The sequence below is a fragment of the Panthera uncia genome, chromosome X, assembly GCF_023721935.1.
Source record: "Panthera uncia isolate 11264 chromosome X, Puncia_PCG_1.0, whole genome shotgun sequence".
In the NCBI taxonomy this organism is placed as follows: Eukaryota; Metazoa; Chordata; class Mammalia; order Carnivora; family Felidae; genus Panthera; species Panthera uncia.
In genome coordinates this window covers 15,115,032-15,129,293 of record NC_064817.1, presented here as the reverse complement: position 1 = coordinate 15,129,293, position 14,262 = coordinate 15,115,032, and the positions used below count along the sequence as shown (strand labels likewise).

The 14,262-nt window shown below is 41.7% G+C and overlaps 1 protein-coding gene across 1 annotated transcript in view; it reads left to right on the top strand.

Moving 5' to 3' along the window:
* Positions 1-13,294, top strand: part of MAP7D2 (MAP7 domain containing 2) — a 113,292-nt gene extending 99,998 nt beyond the window's left edge. The window contains exons 12-18 of the mRNA XM_049643566.1: positions 2,739-2,964; positions 3,733-3,837; positions 4,899-4,955; positions 5,390-5,468; positions 6,426-6,612; positions 9,017-9,289; positions 11,755-13,294. Coding sequence (XP_049499523.1) covers positions 2,739-2,964; positions 3,733-3,837; positions 4,899-4,955; positions 5,390-5,468; positions 6,426-6,612; positions 9,017-9,266 — 904 coding nt within the window. The 3' untranslated portion in view covers positions 9,267-9,289; positions 11,755-13,294. The remainder of the gene's footprint in view (positions 1-2,738; positions 2,965-3,732; positions 3,838-4,898; positions 4,956-5,389; positions 5,469-6,425; positions 6,613-9,016; positions 9,290-11,754) is intronic.
* The last annotated feature ends 968 nt before the right edge of the window (positions 13,295-14,262 follow it).

Below are 14,262 nucleotides of genomic sequence, written 5' to 3'. Positions count from 1 at the left end.
TTGATCTGTTCTACTGGTTTTTGTTTTTTTGTTTTTTTGTTTTTTTTTTGGTTTCGACAGCATTAATTTCTGCTCTAATCTTTATTATTTCCTGTCTTCTGCTGGTTTTGGGTTTTATTTGCTGTTCTTTTTCCAGCTCCTTATGGCGTAAGGTTAGGTTGTGTATCTGAGCTCTTTCTTCCTTCTTTAGGAAGGCCTGTTTTTTGTTTTTTGTTTTTTTAATGAAAACTTTTAAGCACACAGGAGAGAATAGCAAAACCCCCATCCTTGTCCACAGATGGAGTAAGTAGTTCAAGGCTGAGCATGTGTCAGAGATGTGCAAGACCCTCACCAGCAGCCAGTGACAGGGATAAAGGATGCATCTGCTAAATGTTGAATGATGACCATGATGCATAGGTTTTTGGTACTTTCTCCCTGGCAAGGAAGGGGGATGGGTTTGGAGTAGGTGACAGGAATAAAAACAGAGGGGTGAGAGAACTTCATGCAGTTCTGGAGTTGTGAACTCCAGAAGGAACTTGGTAATGATGGCAAGGGCAAGGGGGTGGGGCAGTCTGCAGCAGCATGACTGTGGAGAAATGACCAAATCCATGTTGTCTGTTTTTTTAAGCAGATAAAGAATACTCATCCTTGGAGAGGATATTGAGGGACTCGGTTTCACGCGGGAAGCTAGTTTTGACCTAATTTGGAGAAAGCAGAGTTTGGTTAATGGAGGGTATTCTGTCTGTAACAGGAGGGACAAGGTAGAGCTAATGGGCCTGTGGGGAGGAGGAATGTGTGTTGTGCATAATGATAGAGATTATGGAGACTTTGGAGCCAAGGGGATGTGTTACTTACTGTTTGTGTATGCATTGGGCACCTCTGAAGTCCTCATGGTGAAACAGAAGAAACAGAACGCTTTTCAGATCCTGAAGCTAAAGATGAAGTAGCTTGTGCATTAATTCATAAACACTGTATCCTTTATGTATTAGTTCCTTGGGGACAATTAAAACCATCTCATCAGGTGAGGGTTAGGAACTAAAATAGTGTCCTGTTTAATCTTAGGATAAACTTTGTTATTGACATTTTGATAATCTTGTGTTAGACATACTTAGTCTTCCATTGAGGAATCTAAGAACTGGAGTTTCTTTCTGATTAGGCCCCATAATGCTCTTGGCCAGAGTTCCCTAGAATATTTGTTAATAATTTCCATTGTTCCAGCAGTGCTTTTAGGCATCACAGTCTTGGCAAATATAGAATATGTTACATACTATTATAGTCCTGGGCTAATGTCTCTAAGTATCTCTTTACCTTTTAAAATATTTCTTTGGTGGGGGCGGGGTGGGGGCGCCTGGGTGGCTCAGTCATTTAAGCATCCGACTCTTGATTTCAGCTCAGGTCATGATCTCACAGTTTGTGAGTTTGAGCCCTACATCAGACTCTGTGCTTACAGTGAAGAGCCTTCTTTGGATCCTCTGTCTCCCTCTCTCTGCCCCTCCCCAACTCATGCTCACTCTCTCTCTCAAAAATAAATAAACGTTAAAAAAATGTAAATATTTCTTTGGTGACATATAGGCTAATTGCCTCCACAGTTCCTGCAGGATATCCTTTTTAAGTCCTGACTTTTTATAAAAATGTAACAATACCCCAGTAAGTTAGTGACCCCTGCTTTTGTATAAAGGTGATGTCTGAAAAGTATACAGATTTATAGATATGCTTACAAGGGCGTGCATTTGAGAATCTTCTTAGGGCCAGGTATTATGCCAAGTGCTTCCCTTACATTATATCATTTAGTTCTCACAATGATGTCATGGACCCAGTAGTATAGCTATTCCTGTTTTATTTTTTTTTAACGGGCATCAGAAATGTTGAGTGACTTTCCAAGGAAGGGGTACACAGTGAGTGGTACAATCAGGTACAGTCTTGATCTTGCCCATATGTCACATTGTCATTCAGTAACACACTGCAAGATGAGTATGATTACTCACATTTTTTCATAGATGAGGAAAGCGACACACTTGTGACTAGGAAGAATGTTAGAAATGTAAAAACAACTGCTTAGACTTCATAGGGTTTTCCCTCACTGCTTGGAGCTCTTTAGCATTATATCATCAACTGTTCATCTGTGGATGAAAAATGTCTAAATGTCATTTAATTTTCATATAGCAACGAATAAAAGCTAAAAGATTTTTAAATATTGGTAATACAAATGAGAAATAGATGTTTGAATTTCTATATTAAATATAAGAGTTCTGTTGAATACTTTCTTCTACTTGCCGCTTCAGAACTAACACAGCAGTTAGAACCCAAAGTAAACTTATTGAGCACATAGTCACTGCTCTTTAAGTTGCCAACTGGCACAGTTGTAGCCATTGAGACATTTCTAGTTTTTTTCAGCTTCAATTAGGTTTAAATATTTCACTTAGTTTTTCAAAGAATTGTCATTAAGTAAGAATGGTGGGACTGTGGTCATTTGTAGATTGACTAGGGAGCATTTATGTCTTCATTATGGTGTGTTCTCAAATCAGTACATCATTACTCTTTGTATAACAGAATTTAAAGTCAACCTTGGTTAATTTTTTTTATAACGTATAGACTGAAGTTGCTTTCCGGGAAGGATGAGTCAATTTCTTGAGTGGATGCTAATTCAAGTTCACACGTCTGTGTGCCGTGTGTTATGCTCTCCTGTTGGCACACAGTTCTTTGGCAGTTTGCCTTTTGAGCATGTCATCATCTTCTAACAACAGTTATGTTCTCAAAAGGCTGGAGAGAGAGGAATTGAAAAGAAAGGCAGAGGAGGAAAGGCTTCGCCTAGAAGAGGAAGCCCGTAAGCAGGAGGAGGAAAAGAAACGGCAGGAAGAGGAAGAAAAAAGAAAGGCAGAAGAGGAGGCTAAGAGGAAGGCCAAGGAGGAGCTGTTGTTAAAAGAAGAGCAAGAAAAGGAAAAACAAGAAAAAGAAAAGCAAGAAAAAGCCATGATTGAAAAGCAGGTATAGTATAAGTCTTCATATGGACTCTCCTCAAGAGCTTTAGTTAATATTAGGTAAAATTAGTTAAATTTGAATGATTCATAATGTTTGCTTGAAGTTTTCTCTTAAACTAACTGGGATGGTTATTAAGTATGAGTTACTTTGGGCAATAAAAGTGAAGTTTGTAATGTTTGCTGTATGTCAGTTCACATTCCCCAGAAGGAAGATCCTGGGATGAGAATTTGGGTGCCAGGAGTTTATTTGGGAGAAGATCCCAGGAAGCTGGTAGGAGAGTGAGAGGAAAGCCAGTATAAGTGCACTGATGAGTGGCTTACTGTGGACCACTGGGAGCTAATGCCTTTGGGACTCTCCCAGAGACTGTGGAATATGCCTTAGAATTGTCTCTCTGAGGGGTGAGGAAACTGGATTGTTTATCTGCCAACTTCTATCTCTCATGGTTGAAGGTCACTCCTTGGGTAATTAACTGTCTGAAACACCTAGCCATGTGCACATGGCCAGAGACTACCCTCAGACACAGAAAGACCTTGGCAGGCAGTATGGAAACTGTCTGCAGGTAATTTGCATGATGGACCCAGAGTATATGAGTGAGGCCCAGCCGTGTCTACTACATCATAGAGCAGGCTGTGTAAATCCACACTGAATATTGGAGCAGCATCTACTTTGAGGTAGCTGATAAGGTAGAAGAACACGTGCATATCCCAGGGAATCCCACTACAGTGTTTTCTCAGCTTAGTAAAGTTTATGCCTTGGTTTCCCTATTTCTATCAGAAGGAAGCAGCAGAAGCAAAGGCCAAGGAGGCAGCTAAACAGATGCGTCTAGAAAGAGAACAGATCATGCTGCAGATTGAGCAGGAGCGCCTGGAGAGGAAGAAGGTAAGGGCTCAGGATCAGGAGGAGTTAGGGTGAGGCAGGAACAGGAAATCAATCCAGTTCTGTTCTGCAGTTGTTCGGTAGAGTGATCTTAGAATTGTCTAATTAGGTCAAATTTGTTGATAGTGCTGTTCACATCTTCTGTATCTTTGTTGGTTTTCTGTCATCTTGTTCTCTTAGTAACTGAGAGAAGAGTGTTAAAAGTTCTCTCTGTGATTATGTATTTATCCATTTCTCCTTCCAGTTCTATCAACTTTTGTTTTAAACGTTTTGAAGCTCTACTGTTAGGTGAATACATATTTCAGATTATTAAATTCTCCTGTTAAATTGACCCTTTTATCATTAGTATATCTCTATCTCCATTAATAATTGTATTAAAGTCCACTTTGTCAGACTTTTTTTTTCCACTTTGTCAGCCTTTTTATGTTCACTGTCTGCATCGTAAATATTTGTCCATCCTTTTACTTTGAACCTATGTGTTTCCTTACAAATATGTCTCTTGTAAACAGCATAAAGTTAGGACTTGTTATTTGAATCCAGTTTGATGGCCTTTGGCTTTTCATTGGGGTGCTTTTGTCCATTTACATTTAATGTAATTAGGGATAAAGTTGGGTTTAAGGAGGCTGATTATAAATAAAGCTCCATTCCCGTGGTGTCCTAGATCCAGCCTAAGCTTTGTACTGAATTAGGTCTGGGAGCTAGGAGATCAATCTCTGGCATCCCTTCATGACCTGCACCTCACCCTCACTTTCTCTAGGGTGGTCCTCTAGAATGGCAGGTAGTGATCTGTTGTTTTTAGGTAACCTAAGGAGAGGAAGGAAAAAGGTGGGATATAAACTGAATGTCGATTCCAAATACTAGTTCACTTTTCAAGCATTTGACCTTGTCCATAGGGCAGAGGTGTGTATCTGCAAAACCAATGGAAACCTTTCTGTACTCATTATCCTCTTCTGACATTTCTCTCTTACGAGTTTTCTGAGATATGTAAAATCACATATAGACCCAGCTGCTTTTATGTTCATTTGGTATTATAGTCCTCTTACCTGGTCCTTTTTGGTTTCCAGAGAATAGATGAAATCATGAAGAGAACAAGGAAGAGTGATGTGTCTCCAGAAGTGAAGGTAGGTGTTCAGAGTGCCATTTTGATAGTTTATGGACTGAGGAGAATGGCACAGTATGTTCAGTGGAATTGTAGGTCTTGGAGAGGAACAGCCAGAAAAAACGAACTCTTCCTGCTTTGTTCCTGGCTAGATTAAGGAGGCTACAGGTACTTGGATGGAAAGAGGAGTCTAAGAGAGGAGTTTCAGAGACAGGGTGGTAATAAAAAATTTGAGGAGTTGGGTTGTGGATGCAGAGAGAGGCACAGTAGTCCATGAATAAAAAAGAAAATGGTGACATATTGATAAGGGAAATACAGTTAACTTGTAATAAGCCCAGAAGATTCAAAGAATTAGCATGGAATAGGCAGATGGTTCAGCACAGTTCTGAATATCCTTTGATGCTTTTCAAAAGTGCTTGTCTTTGTATGTAAAGTCATCCTTCCCTCTGTTTTTAGAAAGAAGACCCAAAAGTAGAGCTTCAGTTGCCTGTGTGTGTGGAAAATAAGACAAAACCAGTTGTCCCGAACAAAATAGGTGAGTGTGAGGGCTGGTTCTTGGGTTCTTCCTTTCAGCAGGTGAGGGCTCAAAGCACTTCCTGCGGGGATGAACACCCATGGGTCTTAAGAACATTATTCCTGTAAGGGCACTGTGTAGTTTTCCTCCTGGGGGAGTCTCCATCTCCAGTACAGGTCTGTCAGGTCCATTCAGAAAGCTCTGGGGTCTTCGGTTACTTTAATAGTCCCAGCACAGGAAGCCGGCCACCTGGAGTCCCATGCTAGTTTCCAGGGAGGTTAACAGCTGATCAGGTTCTATTCAGAACCGATTCTGCTATTCTACAGTGGTTTCTCCTGTCTTCCACACAGGAGAGCTGGACAGTCCAGCTCTTCTCTCTCATGTATACTTAAAACTCATTAGATGTGAGGGGCACCTGAGTGGCTCAGTTGGTTGACTGTCCCAACTCTTGATTCAGGCTTAAGTCATGATCCCAGGGTCATGGGATCAAGCCCCACATCAGACTCTTCACTGAGTATGAAGCCTGCTTGGGATTCTCATTCATGCTCTCTCTCTTTCTGCGCTCTTCCTCCCTCTCCCTCCCTCCATCTCTCCCTCTCTCTCTCTCTCTCAAAGAAAACCCCTCCTTAGATGTGAATATATCATGGCAGCCAAAGTCAGAAAGGCATGTCCATCTCAGAGGTACTCTACATCTCTCCTTTGCCTTGGGGCCCAAGAAAATGCTACACAGAGCCTGGGGACCTGCACAGTATATGACACCAAGCCTCCTGGGTGGGTCATGAGCCCTGCACAGACACTGATGATGTCATTTGTCTTCTTTTCTCTCTGAAGCTGATGACATCGGGTTCTTTTTGCAAAAGGATGTTGGACTGTTGGTAAAGCAGAGGATTAAATTAATTGTCTCAATATATATTTCCCCTGCTATTTCATTGTTCTGGTATTTTGTGATTAACAGAATGACTTTGTGTTCTCAATCAGAAATAAATGGGTTGAACACCTGCCAGGAAGTTAACGGTGTGGGGCGTACTGCCCCAGAAACTTTTCCTCGAGACGTTTTCTCTAATGGGCTTAAACCAGTTGGGGGACTTGTTCATCTAGACACCCTTGATGGGAAATCAAACAGCCTGGATGACTCAACTGAAGAAGTTCAGTCTATGGATGTGAGGTAAGCTGGTTTATTTTGCATGTGAGCCTCATCTCTTCTCCAAACACCTCCGCTGCCTCTTTGTTGATTTTTTTCATCTTTTACATACCTAAATCAACTAAAGGAGGTTCGATTGCCATTCACAAAAGCTATCAGTGGTATATTAGTGTGTTGGGTCAGGTTCTTTAGAAGTAGAGCCTGAGACAGGTATTCTAAGGCATGGGATTTATCGGGAAAGAGTTCTCACAAGCAAGTGGAGGGTGGGAAGGAGTATGAAGCAGGGGAAGTCACTAAGCAAGGATTCTGTTTTAGCTGGTCCTATGGGAGCTCTGGAGGATGAATTTCCACTAGAGGGTGGTCTGATTAAGGGAGGCAGCCTTCGTGCCACTCTACCCATCAGCCATTGAGTGTGGTCACCCAAGGTAGGGATGCAGTTGTAACTTCTGTGGGCGTAGGACTCCTGTCAGCCAAAGGCAGTTGTCCAGAGAAAGGGTGGCAACTATGAGCTATTAGCAGCCAGCTCTCTGTGCAGCTGGGAGACGGATGCACCTACACATCAGTGGGGTCTGAGTGGGGCACCAACAGGACTCACTGTGTCCAGTGTCTTATGTTTAAGTAGTCTTGTCATTGGAGACTTGATAAAAGATCTAATCTGATTCCAGATACTAAAATCTTAAACAATTCACCTGGCAAATTAATCTCAGACAAAAGGCAAATTCAGTTAGCATGTGGTTGAGACAGAGACACTGAAACAGAGAGCCTTGGGCAGGGCAATTGGAGTGGGGGCAGCTATCTGAGCCAGGAGGCAGTGACAGTGTTTTACAAAAGTTCTGCCAGAGCTCCAGGTGGCCAGAGGTTAACCTTTTCTCCTTGGCTGTGAATTCTCAGCTTTCTCTTTGGGGGTGGGGTCTGGGGAGGAGGGTCTTTCCTAGGGCACAGTGATTGTAAATGTCCTAGCTTGTGCACCCTGGCCTTAAGCCAGATATGTACAAACCCAGGGTCCAGCACCCCATCACCAGTAGAGCAAATTCTATGGAGACAACCCTTGCCTCCATTGCTGTCCATCTGCTTAGGCCCTAGGGTGAAACAGCAGAGGCATCTTAAACATTAACACAGCATCTCTCCCCCTCCCCGTGTTGAACCTACCTCTACTTATTCCTTATGTCTCTGGGTGTGGGGAAGACGATAAGACACAGCATCAGCCAGGGTTCAAGAAAGTGAAGGGGCTCAGTGTGTACTCTGAGTTCTCCTGTGGCCACCTCTGCATTTAAAGAAAGGTGACTCTTGGAGGTTGCACCCAAGCTTGTAGCATTTTCTCCTCCTCACGATCTGACCAGCTGTTGAAGGCCAGGGAATGGAGGTGAGGCAAGGTGGAGATAGGGTGGGTGCTTCTGCTGATGGGGCAGTTTGTCCAGGCTCCAGCCACCACAAGTGGTGTTAGGTCTTCTACTGCCTTGTAACTAGGTTGAGTATGAGGGAAATGGATTTTCTCAGTTTCTTCAGTTCACCTGGTTTTTGTAGATTCTTCTCTCAGATCTTATCAAGGAAGAAAAGAACAGACAAACTTGGCAGCAACCTTACTCTGGCTATTAAGAAAGACCCCCAGGGTCAGGACCTCACATCCCAGCCCACCTCATCTGAGCTAGGCCTGTGGTTGACCCAGCTATGAAACTCCTTCTTCCATCTCTAGGTTGAAGAGAGAGAGAGAGCCATACCCACTGGGCAGGAGCTAGATAAGTCAGGGTAGAGTGGGGCCTCACTTTAGAGAGGGAGCATGGGAGAGATTTGCTCTGCAGGTGACTGGGTGCATGGTGGGGTCCTTCTTAACAATGGCCCCCACCTAAACTGAACATTTACTGCAGGCTGCACAGACTTCCTCAGTATGATCACGTCATGCTCACAGGAACCCCGATAGGGAGAAATGATTGTTCATCTCGTTGTACAGCAGTGGAAACTGCGGCTGGCAGGGAGAAAAAACAGCTTGTCCAAGGTAGCACTGCTAAAGAGAAACAGCACCAGGAACCCTGGTGCTGATTAGGGCCCTTCCTCAGCTCTGTTTTAACTTCTAACATTTGCTTTCTGTTTGGGTTTCCCATTTTGAAGGTTTTGGAAGTGGTTGGCTTCTCTGCAGTAGAGTGCTGGTACCTGTGGTTTTTATTTTCTTTCTTCCTGTGGGCAGTGTGAGCTTGGCCTTCACATCCCTGCCCAGTCCACTTCCCTTGTTTTCCCTTGGGAGGGGGGCTTCTATCTCTCAATGTCTCAGATTTGAACTAACTTGTGTTTTTTATAGTGTGTTTCACACCAGCTTTGTCTCTAAATCCATCTTCTCTAGAAAAGTAGTGTAACAGAATATTGTAAATAGAATTAATTTTCATATTTTTCTCTGCCTCCCTCCTTCACTGTCCCTCCCTTCCCCCCATCCCAGTCCTGTTTCAAAGGAAGAGCTTATCTCCATCCCAGAATTTTCACCAGTAAGTGAAATGATTCCTGGGGTGTCTCTGGACCAAAATGGAACTGGTAATGCCCGAGCACTTCAAGATCTCCTAGATTTCACTGGCCCGCCCATGTACCCCAAGCGATCCAGTGAAAATCTCAGCCTGGATGACTGTAACAAAAACTTGATTGAAGGATTTAACAGTCCTGGCCAAGAAAATACTCTGAACACCTTCTGTTGACAAATACATCTCTTTAATGAAAGGTACAGTCCAGTCCTTTGGTTATAGTGTAAATTTATACCTCTCCAACTGGGGTTTGTAAAGATGGGATAAACATCACTCAGTGTCCTGAATGGTCAGTTTTATTTGAAAAATACACATGTGAATATGAATAGAGGTATCACTCATTTTTCAAAACTTAACATTATGCCAAATGTAGTTTATGAAAGACCTGCATTACTACCTGTTTGCATTAACTGAAAGTAGTGCAAAGAGACTTTTCACTTTTACAAAAAAAAAGACAAAATGCAACAACAGCCTTCAGTGTTTGTCTTGGAGTGAGCTGTTTGAGAGGCAGCATGCACCCTGCACAGGGACAGTGGCTCCGTCAAACTCCTTCCTGAGAGCTGCACTCAGCATTCAGCCGCCATAGCTTTGCACTGTGTCTGCGAGCATCTGTGCTTTCTCTCATATTATTTTACACATCCATTAGCAAGATATATTCTAAGGTAAAAGAAAAGCCTAAGAGGTTATTTTGGGGGTCTGGGAACACTCAAAAATTTTTCCATATGAGTTGATAGTAGTTAATTGCTTCTTCACCTTGCGGCATTTCTGCTTACAAAAGGTTTCATAGGAACATTCTTTCAGATGGGAGGAAACCTGTATATGGTATATACTGCAGCGCACACAATAATTGAGATGGATTTTAAGTGAATCCTTTGTATGAGAGCCTTCAGTGCCACACCCCACCATGCCCACCCTGCTGTTGGGGGTGTGTGGATGGGTGTGTGGTGTGTGTGTTGAGAAGCACTGCTACAAGCTTGACCAACCATCTATCTGGAGTAGCACCATTTTTAGAGGCAAAGACAATACTGTAATAGTGGTACAAGGTGGTATTAATAAAGTGAATTTCTCCCCTAGTTTTACTCGATGACACTCCACATTCTATCTGCAGTCATTCATATATAATGATGAGCATTGGGTCAAATGATTTGCTGTTCTCTTGACCCATTCTGGAATCTTTGCAAGCAAACATCTATTCTTGGATCACACTGAGGGAGTGGGGAGATGGAGAGCTGAAGTTTATGTCCTGAAGCTTTTGTTCCCCACCTTTGGCCTTTTTTCTTGTCAAAGTGGGTTATAAACACTCTGCGTTTGTGTGATTTAGTTATACACACCTTACATTGGATTTACTTCAGTTTGGGGCTTGTTTTTTAATTAACGAAAACATAATTAGAATCTATCATCAAATCCTTTCGTAAGTTAATTCCAGTTGTCCTCCCACTTTAGACTCTGAAAACATTTTTATATTCTCAGCATTCTCTCACTTCGTTTCTTATGAGGCTCCACTCCTATAACACAGCTTCGATGCCTGATATGATTTAGTCCAATCTTTCTCTTTCTCAAATGAGGAAACACAGGCTGACTGGCTGGCCCAAGAGCACACGACTGTTGATCATGGGGTTGTGAGATCAAGCCCCACGTTGTGCATAGAGCCTATTTTAAAATAGTAAAGTCTATTTTGGGGCACCTGGGTGGCTCAGTTGGAGGAGCATGTGACTCTCGATCTTGGGGTCATGAGTTCAAGCCCCACAGTGGGTGCAGAGATTACTTAAATAAATAAAATCAAATGAGGAAACAGGTTGGGGAGGGCACATGGCCAAAGGTCACTGTATTTTGCATACATCTTCCTGTGCTCAGCTATCAGCTGTAGATAGTGCATCTTAAGAGTTCACTTCTCTTGTTCTTAGGAAAGCACTTGTGGCCCTTTGACACATAAAAGGGAATGTATGACAGGTAACATTTAGAATAAACTGTGTCAGTATTATGCTAAGTGAAATAGTCAGAAAAAGACAAATACCATATGATGTCACTCACATGTGGAATTTAAGAAACAAAACAAATGAGCAAAGAGGAGAAAAAGGGGCAAACCAAGAAACAGACTCTGAACTATAGGGAATAAACTGATGGTTACCAGAGGGGAAAGCAGGGGGCGGTGGAGATGAGGGAAATAGGGTATGGGGATTATGGAGTGCACCGGTTCTGATGGGCACCAAGTGATGTATGGAAGTATTGAGTCACTATATTGTACACCTGAAACTAATATAACACTGTATGTTAACTGAATTAAAAACTTAAAATCAAGGATAGGATACAAGTGAACATAAATAAGCATGTGTTTTGTTGTTTGTTTTGACTGCATTTGGCTTCTTAAAATAAGTTCTGCACTGAAATCTTAAAATGTGTTGGTTTTTGTTGTCACGGTGGCTAGGGGCAGCAATACCATTTGGAAAGCAGAGCTTGGGACATTAAGTATCCTGCAGAAAATTTGGCCACCTAATAGAATAGTCCCACCCAAAATGCTGAAGCTCTTCCATTGAAAGATACTGCTATATAATTATCAAGAAGGTAGAAAGTTCCAGACAGAGTGATCATTTTAGTGAGAAAGAATAGGTACAATGTGGTCTCTTCATTCATCTCATCTGGTTTTGTTTTTGGATTGACACAGGTGGTGTTTGGAGACCCCATGAAGCTGCTGGTAGTCAAATCCAAGCTGCTGGTCCTCTGAAGAAGCTTCTGTTGTCCTAAATCACTGGATTCCAAATTATTAGATGAAAATGTAACTGTATCCCTAGTTAGTATGTCAAACACTGGCCACTCTTGGTAGAAACCACTCTTGGTCGAAACCTTGAAACATTGGCCTTGTTGGGCTTTAGCGAAGTTTCATGTTACAGTTCTATTTATGAGCTTCAGCTGCTGATAAAGTGCTTCCTATACTACTTTATTATCATAGTGATCCTCTGAATAACCCAGGTGATTCTGTGTTGGAAATTCACCTTATAACCATTCTTATTCCCAAAGTTGGAGTACATAAACATTTAGATGTCTTTTCCTGTAAATATTCTAGACATTGACTCAAACTCTACTTAAACTTACACTGAACTTGGGCTGCTTATCTCCCTGTCTGTGTTTAGAAGAAATTCCAGAGGGTTTTCCCCCTTTTCTGTGGTTTATTTGTTGGAAGTTACTATCAAGCTGTTTCTTATTATTAAGCTTAGCCACCTGCAAAATGCGTTGCCCCATATTACTCCTTGGGGGGCTGACAGAATATTGTCTGGTTGATTAAGAAAACTATTAAGCAATGTGGAATGATTTCTGTTCACGTATGCATTTTATTATAGACTCGGGCACCTGAATCTAGCAAGGATCTTGTCATTGTTACCCCTTAAAATATCCAAGCCATCGAGTAGCTTTTGGACTGAAGGAAGCTTGAATGATTTGTGGGGCTCATGCACAGGTGGTTGGTTTTCATGTTGTTGCTACTGTTTTTCTCTTGGATCTTGGGGCCCTTGTTTGTTTGCTCCTGTGTTTGCTCAACTCTAATGAAACCAGGCTCAAATGAAAATGATAGTGCTCTGGAACAAGGGGGCCCTGAACTGGACCCAACATGTCATTTTAACAGACTAACATAAAAATATCAGAACAAGGGACAATGACACTAGAATGTATACTTCATGTGTTTTATGCCATATAATGTGTTTTCTTAATTTTTTTTCTTGTGGTGAAATGTGACTTTCAGATTAAAATGACCTCCTTTGAAACTGTCTTTTGTTTGAAAACTTCTTTGAAACTCTTGTACAATAAAGAGTTTGGAAAAGATCCATAATTCTGAGGTTTGCAACCAGGAGATAAAAAGAAGTCTCAATAATAATCTTGTTCATGTGCTTTTAAAACCAGCTACAGTTTAAGACTTTATCAGTTATGGAAACTGTGTATGTTTGTGTATGTGTATATATTAAATAAAATACATGCCTCCAATAATGCAGTGCCATTGATCTTGAATATCGGGGGAAATCCCTTTTATGACAAGCACACAGAAAATGATAGCATGGTCTGACTTTCAAAAAATGCCTCACCATCTTTCTTAGTTTTATTTTGCTAAATGTTTGTTTTGTTGTGATCTGTTGTGCCTCATAGCACCATTGTGACCATGGTGATGCCTCGTGTGCATGATGTGTTCATTGTGTTTAATGTGAAATACATTTTCATTGAAGAGTCTGATGGCTTGCTAGTGTTTTGTTTGTTTCTGTAGGCTCGATGAAGAAATGTGCTGAAACCAAATCAGATTTTCTGAAACCTATGTGGAGAAAACCCAAAAATCCTGCGTAGGTGTCCTTTCCCTGTCAAACTCATTAAAATTTCTCTGTTGTCAGTTCCAAGCACAGCCAGCTGTAGAAATAAGCTTAAGTGATGAGCTGTCCCTAGGAAATGATGAACTTCGAAGTACAGTAAAGTTGATGTACTTTCATACCACTGATATGAGGGAATTCTAGCTAGCTAAGATGCGGCTAACTTAGTGTAACCTATGAAAACATTCCACATAGCAATATGGCATTTAAACAGAATTATATTGGGTATGGTGACCTCTATTTTCCAGTAAGCTAAAACCAGACCAGCCTTTTTTTTTTTTTTTTTTTTTTTTTGTATCTAATTCACGGCTTTTATACAGGCTGAGAGACAATACCAGCCAAGACCAGGAGCCAGAAAGGCATGTTGGAATGGGAATGTTGGAACCCTCATGGTAACTTTCTGGGCTGCCGTCTCTGAAGCCAGGGATCCAGTCAACACAGCCCTCCCCAGCTCTGCTGACAAAGCCTCTGTTCAGTGCACAGGAGTATCTGTCCTCTTTCCGTATGCTGGCCTATGACAGTGGCATTACAAGTAGCTTCCGTCTTCATGAGCTCTGGCCACAGGATCAGAGTGGTTGCCAGGCACTCCTAAGAGCAATTTTTTGTGAACATTCTGAATTTTTCTTCATATGTACAGCTTTTCTGTTAATCACATGCTTTGTAAACTAAATTTGGAAAGCCAGTGTAAGGAACTGTTTTGTTTCTAAACATGCATTGAGGCTCCGTTACTTTGGAGCACGACAGAGTGACCTCCATCTCCACTCTTGAGTATTGTTCAAGAAAGACAATTATGTAAGAAAATAGCATGAGAACTCTTAGCAATAGAA